Source organism: Musca vetustissima, unplaced genomic scaffold (assembly GCF_032173495.1).
Source record: "Musca vetustissima isolate MV318-11 ecotype Yass unplaced genomic scaffold, APGP_CSIRO_Mvet_v1 utg10133, whole genome shotgun sequence".
Taxonomy (NCBI): domain Eukaryota; kingdom Metazoa; phylum Arthropoda; class Insecta; order Diptera; family Muscidae; genus Musca; species Musca vetustissima.
The window spans coordinates 25,287-39,881 of NW_026889618.1; the positions used below are offsets into that span (position 1 = coordinate 25,287).

The 14,595-nt window shown below is 37.1% G+C and overlaps 3 protein-coding genes across 5 annotated transcripts in view; 2 read left to right on the plus strand and 1 right to left on the minus strand.

The window, feature by feature from the left end:
• Positions 1–1,690: 1,690 nt before the first annotated feature.
• Positions 1,691–3,277, minus strand: LOC133337290 (probable cytochrome P450 6a21). The gene is made up of 2 exons (XM_061545527.1): positions 2,173–3,277; positions 1,691–2,109 (listed from the first exon to the last, which is right to left on the minus strand). The coding sequence occupies exons 1-2, from the start codon at positions 3,275–3,277 to the stop codon at positions 1,691–1,693; spliced, it is 1,524 nt and encodes a 507-aa protein (XP_061401511.1).
• A 2,167-nt stretch (positions 3,278–5,444) lies between these two features.
• The window catches only part of LOC133337283 (probable cytochrome P450 6a21), a 30,585-nt gene continuing 21,434 nt past the window's right edge, over positions 5,445–14,595 (plus strand). For 2 of the 3 annotated variants that reach the window (XM_061545520.1, XM_061545521.1), the window contains exon 1: positions 5,445–6,546. In XM_061545520.1, the coding sequence (XP_061401504.1) occupies positions 5,445–6,546 (1,102 nt within the window). Of the gene's footprint in view, positions 6,547–7,560; positions 7,980–14,595 lie in introns of those variants that run through there. The other variant, XM_061545523.1, reaches the window with a different exon arrangement.
• Positions 11,450–13,053, plus strand: LOC133337282 (cytochrome P450 6a9-like). The gene is made up of 2 exons (XM_061545519.1): positions 11,450–12,575; positions 12,632–13,053. The coding sequence occupies exons 1-2, from the start codon at positions 11,450–11,452 to the stop codon at positions 13,051–13,053; spliced, it is 1,548 nt and encodes a 515-aa protein (XP_061401503.1).

A 14,595-nucleotide genomic window follows, 5' to 3' on the forward strand; every position in this document is an offset into this window, starting at 1 on the left:
CGAGGTCTACAATAGGTATCAGTGCTCCAAAGTCTTTATACGGGCCTCTATATAATTTCTGTATAGGAGGCTTCTACACAAAAGTCCTTTTCTAGACTGAAGATCTCTAAAGGCCTTTATTTTTTATTTTTCTCGAAGTCTCCAACCGCTAGAGGCTGTCCTCTGTATACAGAATCGTTTTAGAGGTCTGCTATAGATAGGAGTCCTCTAAAGACTTTCTATAGACCCCTACTGACCTTCTAGAGGTGTTCTACAGACATAAGGCTTCTACCCGAAGTACCTTGTCTAGAGAGAAATTCTCCAAAGGCCTTTCGAAGATCTCATAAATCATTCTATAGACCCCTACAAGCCTTCTATGGAACGAATTCTTTCTAGAATGCCTACCCTTGACAGAAGACCTTTAGTACAGGCAAATGAATGCATATACAGGTCTGACTGCCTCTAAGAATCTGTCTTCTATAGACAGAAGAAGACCTGGGGGGAATTTCTCAAGAGTGAAGTCTTATAAATGAATTCTATAGACATAAGAGGTCCACTACGGACGGATATCATTATAGGTAATCTGTAGCAAGAAATTTTATTTTCTAATTTTTAAACAAAATTTCAAAATTTTTACCAACACCATTGATTTTCAAAAATAACAATACCTATTACGAGTCCACAAAAAATCAGTTAAATAATTGTTTACATTTATATGATAACATTTATCGGATAGATTTCAACACAGCCAACAAATATTTCGTCATATTGGCTGATAGCAGTGGAGGGTATTCCCATTGTGGCTATAGAACTTAAATAATTGAAAAACAATCATTAAAACAGTCACGAATAGAGATCCGGTCGAAAAAGCCTTCCTAAAACAGTTCAAGCCTAGAAGTTCCCTTTAAAAAAAACTGTGCCCTATTTTTGGTCAATAGTGCATCCTTCGATTTGCACGAAATTTGGCATAGCGTACTAAATAAGGTCTAGAGAGATGTGTGCTAAGTTTCGGGAAAATCGGTTCAGATTTAGATATAGCTCCCATATATATTTTCGTCCGATTTTAAGTAAATAGTGCACCATAGTCCCTATATATCCTTCGATTTGCACGAAATTTGGCACAGCGTACTGAATTAAGCCTAGAATGATGTGTGCTACGTTTCGTGAAAATCGATTCAGATTTAGATATAGCTCCCACATATATTTTCGTCCGATTTTAGGTAAATAGTGCACCATAGTCCCTATATATCCTTCGATTTGCACTAAATTTGGCACAGCGTACTGAATTAAGCCTAGAATGATGTGTGCTAAATTTCGTGAAAATCGGTTCAGATTTAGATATAGCTCCCACATATATTTTCGTCCGATTTTAGGTAATTAGTGCTTCAAAGTCCCTATATATATAATTCGATTTGCACGAAATTTGGCATAGCGTACTGAATTAAGTCTAGAACGATGTGTGATCTGAATAAGGTCTAGAGAGGTGTTTGCTAAGTTTCGTGAAAATCGATTCAGATTTAGATATAGCTCCCATATATATTTTCGTCCGATTTTAGGTAAATAGTGCGCCAAAGTCCCCATATATATCCTTCGATTTGCACGAAATTTGGCATAGCTTACTGAATTAAATCTAGAACGATGGTTGTTAAATTTTAATAAAAAGTCCACAGTTAAGCTTGATAAAAAATATTCACATCATATATATTTTCAATTAAACTTTCTCCACCTTCAAATAGACACCCTTATCGGTGCCGATCAAATACGAAACCTTACCATAGGTCAAGGGTATCTGGGTCTTTTCACACACTGAGAATTTGAAATGTTGCAAAAGTAAAGCCAGACCAATGGTGGCCTCCATTTTACCAAAACGCAAGCCAATGCAATTTCGAGGACCCTCACCGAAACCCAAAAACAAAACTGAATCACGTGTGGCCACTTTCTCAGGGGAGAAATTGTCGGGATTAAATTCCTGCGGCTTGGGATAATAACGCTCATCACGATGTATGGCTCCAGAGGGTATTATAATTTGCATACCCTTTTTAATAACATATTTGGGATTTTGCGGTACCACATAGTTCTCCAAAGCGACACGGTTCAGGACAGGAAGTACAGTATATAAACGCAGGGTTTCTGTAGAGCAAAAAAGGGATGCCAATTGAAGGTACTTTAATTTTGAAAATTATGTCAGCTTACCCATTAAAATCTGTTCCAAATAGGTCATCTCCTTCATGCACTCATAGCTTAGCTCTCCTTGATATTTTTCCAATTTCTCCATAACCTCCTTTCGGGCCTTATCTTGTATCTCCGGATGTTTGGCCAATTCATATAAAGCAAATCCCAAAGTAGTCGACGAAGTCTCAAAGCCCGCATTGAAAAATACAAAAGCCTGGGCAGCAATCTCTTCCAGCGTCAAATTGGTCAACTCATCCCCGTGTTCCGATTTGATAAGCTTCTTATTTTTCAAATCAATCAGCATATCCATAAAATCATTACGCCGAATATTATTCTTCTCGCGATATTCCACTGTCTCCCGAACGATGCGCATAAAAAATTCCTCAATATCATCGGGGGTCTGTTTCATATGCAGCTTGCGGGCCAGCTCACAACAGCTAATCATAAATCCAATTATGAGGCGATTATGTTTATGTTCCACCAAGGATCTGCTGCCCATGACACGAAATTCTGCATTGGGATCTTTCAAACTGCTGCACTCAATGCCAAAGGCACAGGTTCCAATCACATCTGTGGTAAATCGGGCCATTAGTTCCTTTATTTCCACAACACTGCCCTCCTTTTCGTCCACCAAATTTCCGAGAACCCCAATCATCTCCTTGGCCACTTGAGTCACAGTGGGAAACATAAATTTCATTTTACCCGAGGTGAAGGTGGGTGATAACTTCTGGCGCATTTGTTTCCATTTTACACCCTCCAGCAAGAACAACTGACCCGACAACGGATCATCCTGTTCGTTGTGAAAGAAACCACGATCCGGAAAATTTTGAAAATCCTTGATCAAAATGTTTTTAATCAACTCGGGGTCCAATACAAATACCGCCGGCTTAAAGAACCAATAGAAACCGGCAAATGGTCCCGTGCCTTTAAAACGTCGATAATAGTCTTCCCATATTTCCCAGAAGCCACGAGTCAACTGGACTCCCTTCAGATTGCCAAAAATCAAATGGGGCTCTTCGCAGGGTATACCCAGAGACTGCCAATAGCTGCGACTTTTATACAACGAATGAATAAAATAGCCGATAAGACCGGTGAGAATGGTTAATAGAATTAGCGATAACTCCATGTGGTTGGTTTTTTCCCGATCGAAACTTCTCCAATGCCGATTGATAACTGAATGCTAAATCATTGTTTTTGGCAAAGCTTTTTGCCAAAAAAATTTGGTTTTAGAACTTTTGAGTTTTTTTTTAATGGTAATTTAATTGCAACTTAGATAACAAATACAAACGCACAAACATACATACTTATAACCGGTCTACGATTTAGTAAACAATAAAAATAATAACAACTAAACAATGACAATATTCGGCGAACATAGAAAAAAATTGGATATGCCCAATTTAAAGTCTGGAATTTAAGAGAATCCCCACAAATTTCAAATGTCGATTATTTTTAAATATTTGTCATTGGTCCAAGGACGAACCCTTTTGAAATTGGGAAAAAATCGGTCCCGATTTAGATATAGCTCCCATATATATTTTCCTCCGATTTTATGTAAATGCTCCACGGAAGTCCCTATATATCCTTCGATTTGCACGAAATTTGGCATAGCGTACTGAATTGAGTCTAGAAGGATGTGTGTTAAATTTCGTGAAAATCGGTTCAGATTTAGATATAGCTCCCATATATATATTCGTCCGATTTAAGGTAAAAAGTGCACCAAAGTCCCTATATATTCTTTGATTTGCACGAAACTTGGCACAACGTACTGTACTAAGTGTAGAACAATGTGTGTTAAATTTCGTGAAAATCGGTTCAGATTTAGATATAGCTTCCATGTATATTTTCGTCCGATTTTATGTAAAAGGTGCTCGTAAGTCCCTATATACCCTTCGATTTGCACGAAATTTGGCACTACGTACTGTATTAAGTGTAGAACGATGTGTGTTAAATTTAATGAAAATCGGTTCAGATTTAGGTATAGCTCCCATATATATTTCCGTCCGATTTTAGGTAAATCGTGCGCGAAGTCCCGATATATTTCCGATTTGGACAAAATTTGGCACAACGTACTGTATTAAATGTAGAACGATGTGTGTTAAATTTCGTGAAGATCGGTTCAGATTTAGATATAGCTCCAATACATATTTTCTTCCGATTTTAGGTAAATGGTGCACGGAAGTCCCTATATATCCTTCGATTTGCACGAAATTTGGTACAACGTACTGAATAAAGTCTAGAACAATGTGTGTCAAATTTCGTGAAAATCTGTTTCGATTTAGATATAGCTCCCATATATATTTCGGCCCGATTTAAGGTAAATAGTGCACCTAAGACCTTATGTATCCTTCGATTTGCACGAAAGGTGGCATAGTGCAATAAATTGAGTATAGAATGATGAATTGTGCGTTTCGGGAAAATGGGTTCAGATTAGGATATAGCTCCCATATATATCTTCGTCCGATTTTATGTAAATCGTGCTCGGAAGTCCCTATATGTCCTTCGATTTGCACGAAATTTGGCACTACGTACTGTATTAAGTGTAGAACGATGTGTATTAAATTTCGTGAAAATCGGTTCAGATTTAGATATAGCTCCCATATATATTTTCGCCCGATTTTATGTAAATGGTGCACGGAAGTCCCTATATATCTTTCGATTTGCACGAAATTTGGTACAAGGTACTGAATTAAGTCTAGAATGATGTGTGCTTAATTTCGTGAAAATCGGTTCAGATTTCGATATAGCTCCCACATATACATACATATATATATTCGTCCGATTTTACCTTAGTGGTGCACCAAATTCTTAATGTTTGTCCGATTCCTAATATTTGTCACGCCAACAGAGTCGTGAATTTTTTAAAAAATATTTTTTCAAGTAGGGTGGATTATCTAAAAAAAATTTAAAACTGGCCTGCTTCGTCATGCTATATACCTCATATCAAATTCCCCAACAAATTAACTGTCATTAAAAAAAAAAACACTATCGTTCTGTTTATTATCTTTCATCAGCTGTGTGTCTTGGCCCCCTGTTAACCAATCTCTGAGGGTGTGTGTGTGTGCGTACGTAGAGTAAAACTAGTGCCGGTTAATGAAGCCCAATACTGCAGAACCTGTAATTATTAATAAAAAAAAACGTTGACTCCCAAATAAAAAACCCCGCATTTTCTCTCAGAGAGTGAGAAAGCTTTCGTAATTAAAATCAGTTTGCTGACTGGTTCTACTGGTCAGTTTGTTAGTGAACGCATACGGCGGATAGTGTTCGACCGGCTTCATCGTTACCGTGGAACAATGTCTTTATCGTTTATTTTATTCACGACCGTGTGTGGCCTACTGGCCTATCTCGTCCATGTTTTAAAAAAGAAGCAAAACTATTGGCAGTCTCTGGGTATACCCTGTGAAGAGCCTCACTTCCCGTTTGGCAGTTTATGGGGTGTGCAGAAAACCCGAGGCTTTTGGCAAATCTGGGAAGAATATTATAATCGCTTTAAGGGTTCCGGACCATTTGCCGGATTCTATTGGTTCTTCCGACCGGCTGTCTTTGTGCTGGATCCCGAATTAATCAAAAATGTTTTGATTAAAGATTTTAGTAAATTTACCGATCGAGGTTTTTATCACAACGAAAAGGATGATCCTTTGTCGGGCCAGCTATTCCTTTTGGATGGGGCCAAATGGAAAAATATGCGTAACAAATTATCGCCCACCTTCACATCGGGTAAAATGAAATTTATGTATCCCACAGTGACCAAAGTGGGTGAAGAATTCATTGAAGTTTTGGGCAAAATGGTGGAGCAGAATGGCAGTGTGGTGGAGGTGAAGGATTTGCTGGCCAGATTTACAACCGATGTCATTGGAACCTGTGCCTTTGGCATTGAATGCAGTAGCCTTAAAGATCCAAATGCCGAATTCCGGGTGATGGGTAAAAAGTCGTTGGTCGAACAGAGGCACAATCGTTTGATAATTGCCTTTATGGCCAGTTTTGTGGATTTGGCCAGGAAATTGGGTTTCAAACAGACCCCCGATGACATCGAGGCATTCTTTATGCGCATTGTCCGCGAGACGGTAGAATATCGTGAGAAGAATAATATTCGTCGCAACGATTTTATGGATATGTTGATTGATTTGAAAAATAAGAAGCTCATGAAATCCGATCATGGTGATGAGTTGACAAATTTGTCGTTGGAAGAGATTGCGGCCCAGGCTTTTGTATTTTTTATTGCCGGCTTTGAGACCTCGTCGACCACATTGGGTTTTACGTTGTATGAATTGGCCCAGAATCAAGAGGTACAGGATAAGGCAAGGAGGGAGGTTATGGAGAAACTGGAAAAATATCAAGGAGAGTTGAGCTATGAGTGTCTGAAGGATATGCAATACTTGGAGCAGATATTGTCGGGTAAGGGAATGAATCGATTTTTACAAAAATATAATTTTTTAAAGCAGAGTGCATTTTCAAAAAAAAAAATATATAATTTTCAACAGACGACTAGAAGCGTTAAATGCTTTCAATGTCTAATTACATAGTAATCTCGGCAGAAGTAAAAAAGGGTTGCCAAAGCTTTTCAGGCGTGGATTTTTTTAAAATATGTTTTGAAGGCCTTAGAAGAGGCGTGGATTTTTTTGAAAATATGTTTTGAAGGCCTTAGAAGAGGCGTGGATTTTTTTAAAATATGTTTTGAAGGCCTTAGAAGAGGCGTGGATTTTTTTAAAAATATGTTTTGAAGGCCTTAGAAAAGGCATGGATTTTTTAAAAATATGTTTTGAAGGCCTTAGAAGAGGCGTGGATTTTTTAAAAATATGTTTTGAAGGCCTTAGAAGAGGCGTGGCTTTCTGCAGCCCCAAGAATTTGTAACGCCGCGAAATATTGATCCTTTGAGTATACCGATCGTCATATCTCGACTAGCTGAGTCGATCGAGTCATATGTGTCCCTCCATCCGTCTCTCTGTCCATTATAATTTGTAAACACGATACAGGCCACAGTTATGGACCAATCTTCACGAAATGTAGGATGGATGCTGGCTAATGAAAATATCGGTTAATATTTAGGGGATAAAATGGACCAAAAACATTATTTTTGTCTGATTTTCTGGTCGCTCCAGAGGCTGCAAACATAGAATCCGGCAAGGGAATCTGGACAAGTAATTAGAAGAGCTGTACTAAATATTAGTAATATTTATTGACCTCTAGTCGGTCAAGAGGGTGCAAATATCGGGAAATATTACCATAGCTCAGAATGTAGTGCCACATAAAGTTAGATTTTCGTGGGAGTTGTGTAGGGTATCATATGGTCGGTCCCACCCGTCTATACTGCTCCGCTCACTGGTTTAAGAATATTTTTTTTAGGAAATCTTCGAATATGTTGAAATAAATTTATTAAAAATATTTCTTTCCACATGTTTTCCTTTTCAGAAACCCTCCGCCTCTACACAGTCCTGCCCATACTCAACCGTATGGCCTTGGAAGATTATGTCGTGCCTGGCAATCCCAAATATGTCATCAAAAAGGATATGCAAATACTAATTCCAGCCGGAGCCATACATCGTGATGAGAAATATTATCCCAATCCGAATACCTTTAATCCTGACAACTTCTCTCCGGATAAGGTAGCGGAACGTGATTCGGTATTATTTTTACCATTTGGTGAGGGTCCACGCAATTGTATCGGAATGCGTTTTGGTAAAATGCAAGCCCTAGTTGGATTGGCATTACTAATGAAAAATTTCCGATTCTCTGTGTGTAAGGAGACACAAATTCCCCTGACTTATAGTAAGGAGGCATTTTTAATAAGTACCGATAAGGGTATTTATCTGAAGGTGGAAAAAATCTAAAACGTAATTTTGTAATTTTTTTGTGAACAAAGAATAATAAAAATTATAGATAATAAAAATAATAATTTTGTAAAATTAAAAATTGCTTTGTAATGTAATGGTGTCGCTCATTTCACGGGTGATAGTTGGTTTGGTGGAGCGTTAAGTGGTTTCAATGTCTAATTACATAGTAATCTTGAAAAGGCAAAAAGGGTTGCCAACGAAAATTTGAATATATTTTTTTCAAGGCATTAGGAAAGCCGTGGATTTTTTTAAATGTCTAAAATTTCAGACCCCACAATGTCTATAAATTTCAGACCCTTGAAAATTTTGATTAGGTTATCACAAGTTCTCGGAACTAAATATTGTTGTTTCACGTATTTGATATCAAAATGCCCAATCACCATACAAAAAAAAAACTACTTCTCATTTCATTTCTAATAGATAATATTCGGGTTGATTAGATATGAATGCATTAACGTTTGTTATCAAATATATATTAGTTCGATTAATCAAACATGCCATAAACCTAGAACAACTAAAATTTAAAATGAAAGAAAACAACAAAATAAATATCAATATGGGCAAACACTTTTTGCAAAATCATGTTCACAAAGAAAGAAATGATATTGAGAAGTTGTTATTTTATTCTCAATACACCTTTGCAATTTTCCAATACAGTGGCAACATTGCTTACAATGTTTGTAAACAAAACGTATTAATATTATTCATCAAATAACCCACAGAGTGTTATTTTCAAATGTGTATCTATAGGTCAGCTAGATATATCAACAATTCAAACGGTCATCATTGAAGGCCTTATAAAGAGGAGGCCTTTAATTTTAAAATAAGAAATAAATAAAAACCAGTAAGGAAACTAGTAAAGTCGGACTGGGCCGACTATATGACACCCTTCACCACTTTGGGTATATTCTACATATCTATTACCTAAAATCGGATGAAAATATATATGGGAGCTATATCTAAATCTGAACCGATTTTCACGAAACTTTGCACTCATTATTATAGACGTAATTCCGTACGCTATGCCAAATTTCGTGCAAATCGAAAGATATATAGGGTCTTTGGTGCACCAATTACCTAAAATCGGGCCAAAATATATATGAGAGCTATATCTAAATCTGAACCGATTGTCACGAAACTTAGTACACGTCATTCTAGCCTTAATTCAGTACGCTATGACAAATTTCGAGCAAATCGAACAATTATCAGAAATTTGGGTGCACCAATTACCTAAAATCGGATGAAAATATATATGGGAGATATATCTAAATCTGAACCGATTTTCACGAAGTTTTACACACATCATTCTAGTATCAATTCAGTACGCAATGACAAATTTCGCGCAAATCGAATGATTATCAGAGATTTTGGTGCACCAATTACGTAAAATCGGATGAAAATATATATGGGAGCTATATCTAAATCTGGACCGATTTCCGGAAAATTTAACACACATCATTCTTCATTACGCTATGCCAAATTGCATGTAAATCGAAGGATATATAGGGACTTTGGTGCACTATTTACCTAAAATCGGACGAAAATATATATGGGAGCTATATCTAAATCTGAACCGATTTTCACGAAATTTTACACAAATCGTTCTAGACTTAATTCAGTACGCTATGCCAAATTTCGTGCAAATCGAAGGATATATAGGGACTTTGGTGCACTATTTACCTAAAATCGGACGAAAATAAGTGACCTGTGCCAAATGTCATCCAAATCGGATTGTAAATGCGACCTGTTTACAATTTAACATGGACAGACAGACGGACGGACGGACATGCATAAATCGACTTAAAAAGTGATTCTATGCATATTCTCAAAAGGAACCATGTGTCTATCTCGTTTCCTTTTGCCTGTTACAAACATATGCAGGAATATTTTTTATGCCCTATCTCAAGGCGTTGATTTTTTAAAGATGATTTTTTATGGCCTATCTCAAGGCGTGGATTTTTTAAAGAATATTTTTTATGGCCTATCCCAAGGCGTATATTTTTTAAAGAATATTTTTATGGCCTATCCCAATGCGCAAATTTTTTAAAGAATACTTTTTATGGCTTATCTCAAGGCGTGGATTTTGTAAAGAATATTTTTATGGCCTATCCCAATGCGTACATTTTTTAAAGAATATTGTTTATGGCCTATCTCAAGGCGTGGATTTTTTAAAGAATATTTGTTATTATTTTTTATGACCTATCCCAAAGCGTGGATTTTTAAAGATGATTTTTTATGGCCTATCTCAAGGCGTGGATTTTTTTAAAGATGATTTTTTATGGCCTATCCCAAGGCGTAAATTTTGTAAAGAATATTTTTTATGGCCTATTCCAAGGCGTAAAAAATTTTTTATGGCCTGTCTCAAGAACTTTTTAGAAGCCCCCAGAAAGGCGCCTGCTTTGTCCACATTGCCAATGTCAAAATAGTTACGTTTTATTCGGTTAATTCATTAACAATTTCATACAAACAATAGTTGGTTTTTATTTGTTTATTTTCTACTAGACAAAAAGCTTTCCACACATCAAGAGAAAGCTTTTATAATAAATTTGCGAACAATGAGATATACAAATTTAGGTTTGGTTCTCTTTTTGAGTGGGTATGACCTAATCGAACTCTATATCTAATTACGAAGAAGATCAATTATTGTCCAAAAGAAAGATTTCCAAAATTAAAAAAAAAAATAGAAGTCGTGGATTTTTTTTAAATATTTTTTTCAGGACCACAAAAGCGTGGATTTTTTAAAGAATATTTTTATAACACCTACCGAAGGCGTGGATTTTTCAAGAATTGTTTTTTCAAGACCATAAAAGGCGTGAATTTTGCAAAGAATATTTTGTCAAGACCATCAAAAGCGTCGATTTTTACACCTTACACAACTATGTTGTCAGGGTATTATAGCCTTTTGCAGCCCCAAGAGTTTGTAACGCCGCAAAATATTGGTCCTAGACCCACCTTTGTGTATACCGATCGTCATATCTCGACAAGCTGAGTCGATCTATATATCCGAAAATGTAAGGAAGAGGTGCTGTTGACCTTTAATCCGGCCAGAGGGGGCAAATATCACGAAATATTACCCAGACTCGGAATAAACATCCGCAGAAGGTTACAATTCCATACGATACCCTAGTTGGGCCCCGTCCGACTATACTGCTCCGCTCAATGGTTTAAGAATATTTTTCAAATCCATATCCCACACCTATTGTATAACCCAGAGCTTTAAGGCTATTTTTTCGATGTGATCTCAATAAAATAATATGGGCCTCGTTTGCTTTTGATACATTCCAATGCCTTGTTGTGGGATATAAAGAGCTCCCAATTATAGTTCAACTTTGACACTGAATAATATTTCTCTCTACAATGACGCTTTCAAATGTCTCCAATAGATGTTTTTCTGTCCAACATCAATACTCCACAGTATCTAACGAAAACTCTTTGCGTTATCTTCCGCGCTCCATCCCCGCAAAAAGATGTTGGTGTTTGGCATTCTAGTCGGCATTCTCGTCACCCTCATCAGCTATTTGTTGTTGTTGATGAGACGACGCCTTAACTATTGGCATTCGCGGCAGGTGGCATGTGAACCCCCACACTTGCTTTTGGGCAATTTCAGAGGGATGCGAACGAAATATTCCTTCCCCGAAATATGGATGAATTATTATAAAAAATTCAAAGGCTCCGGACCGTTTGCCGGATTCTTTTGGTTCTCCCATCCGGCGGTGTTTGTCTTGGATTTGGAATTAATCAAAAATATTCTCACCAAGGATTTTGCGAAATTTATGGATCGTGGGTTCTTTCACAATGAAGAAGATGACCCACTGACGGGACATTTGTTTTTCTTGGATGGGCTGAAATGGAAATCGTTGAGGCAGAAGCTGACACCCACTTTCAGTTCGGGTAAAATTGCCAAAATGTTTCCCATGGTAAAGGATTTGACGGAACGTTTGGTGGACACAATGGAAAAGAAGTTAAAGGAGTCCCAGGAAAGTGGTAAGGAGGAGTGGAGAAATGTTTTGGAACTTAAAGACCTGTTGGCCCGCTTTGGCACCGATGTCATCGGCTGCTGTGCCTTTGGTATTGACTGCAACAGCCTTTCGAATCCCGAGGCCAAATTCCATATAATGGGCCAGCGATTGTTTAGTGAACCGCGCAATGGCCAGCTGGGCAATACCTTGGCATTTAATTTCCCCGAATTGGTAAAAAAGTTCCACATGAAAATTATACCCGATGAAATAAGTGAATTCTTTATGGATTTGGTTAAGACGACCATCAAGACGCGCGAAGAAAATCCCACGGAAAGGGAAGACTTTTTGGCTATGCTGATGGAGTTACGGGAGGGAAATCAAATTAAAACCGAAGATGGAGAAGAATCGAAATCCCTGACCCTGGAGGAAATTGCCACCCAAATTGTTTTATTTTTTTTGGCGGGTTATGAGACCTTTTCGACCACAGTAGGATTTGCCCTCTTCGAACTGGCCAGACATCAGGAGATACAAAATCGATTACGGCAGGAAATTATGGAGGTGTGGGAGAAATATGAAAAGGATTTCACATATGAGAGCATCAAGGAAATGTCCTACCTGCAGCAGATTATACAGGGTGGGTAGAAACTACAGTTCTAAAAAAATAAAATTTAAAGAAGTGCATCTTTCTAGAAACCCTACGTCTGTACATACCCGTTCCTGCACTGAATCGTAAATGTTTGGAAGATTATCCCGTACCAGGCCATGATGAAAAATATCTCATTAAAAAAGGAATGAATGTCATTATCCCCGTGATGGCCATACAACGCGATGAAGAATTTTTCCCCCAACCGGATGACTTCAATCCGGAGAATTTTTCACCCAGTAACTGTAAGGGTCGGGAATCCGTGGTCTATATGCCATTTGGAGAGGGACCACGTAATTGCATAGGCAAACGATTGGGTGAAATGCAAACAGCTTTGGTGCTGGCAACCCTTGTGAAAAATTTCAAATTCTCCACTTGTCCACAAACTCAAATACCAATTGTATTCAATAAGGAAACTTATTTCTTGGGTGCGGCACATGGCATCTACTTGAGGGTGGAGAGAATTTGAAAAAATTGGATACATATTTTTGGTGTTGTTAATTAATTTATTTATTTATTAATTTTTTTGTATGTCGAAATGTACATCTGTTCAATGTAAAATAAATTTGTGTGCCATGAGATCATATTTGAAAGATTTTGAATTTTTTGTGTATCCAAAAAAAATTGAAAATATTTTTCAAAAACTAACACAGGGCGTGGATTTTTTAAAGATCTTATTTTTCAAGATTTTTTTCAAGGTCTACCAAAGGCGTGGATTTTTTAAAGAATATTTTTTCAAGGCCTACCATAGGCGTGGATTTTTTAAATAATATTTTTTCAAGGCCTACCAAAGGAGTGGATTTAAAGAATATCTTTTCAAGGCCTACCACAGGCGTGGATTTTTTAAAGAAAATTTTTTCAAGGCCTACCATAGGCGTGGATTTTTTAAAGAAAATTTTTTCAAGGCCTACCATAGGCGTGGATTTTTTAAAGAAACTTATTTCAAGACCTACCATAGGCGTGGATTTTTTAAAGAAAAATTTTTCAAGGGCTACCATAGGCGTGGATTTTTTAAAGAAACTTATTTCAAGACCTACCATAGGCGTGGATTTTTTAAAGAAAATTTTTTCAAGGCCTACCATAGGCGTGGATTTTTTAAAGAAACTTATTTCAAGACCTACCATAGGCGTGGATTTTTTTAAAGAAAATTTTTTCAAGGCCTACCATAGGCGTGGATTTTTTAAAGAAAAATTTTTCAAGGCCTACCATAGGCGTGGATTTTTTAAAGAAACTTATTTCAAGACCTACCATAGGCGTGGATTTTTTAAAGAAAAATTTTTCAAGGGCTACCATAGGCGTGGATTTTTTAAAGAAACTTATTTCAAGACCTACCATAGGCGTGGATTTTTTAAAGAAAAATTTTTCAAGGCCTACCATAGGCGTGGATTTTTTAAAGAAAATTTTTTCAAGGAGTGTTTTTTTTTAATTATAGAATTTTGCAGGACGCAAAAGAATTTTAATTTTTATTGTGAAAGCAAATTGATCGGCACTTTTTCTATTTCCTTGTTTTCAAATACGTCTAACTTTCAAAGTAATACCACCCATGGGATTCAAATTAAAACTTGGTATAACAAAGTCCACTGGAATTTTCGTCTTCTCACACACTTCAAAGCGGAATTTCCTTAGCAGCTGGACCAAACCAATACTGGCTTGCATTCGACCAAAACGCATGCCAATACAATTGCGGGGTCCATCACCAAATGGTAGATATGTACAGGCTTTAATATTCTTCACATTACGGGGGTTAAAACGTTCCGGATCAAATTTTTCAGGTTGAGGAAAATAGTCGGAATCATGATGATAACTTTCCGAGGGTATTATTACCATGGTATCCTTCTCGATAAAATATTTTGGTTGCTGGGTTTCATAACGGGCTGTAGATTTACGAAATAGGGCAGGGGCCACGGGATATTTTCGCAGGGTTTCTGGAAAAGGGAAAGGGGGATTGTTTTTATTTTATGGTTATAAAAATTGCTCCCAAAATTGCTCCTTGCTCCTTCATACACTCATA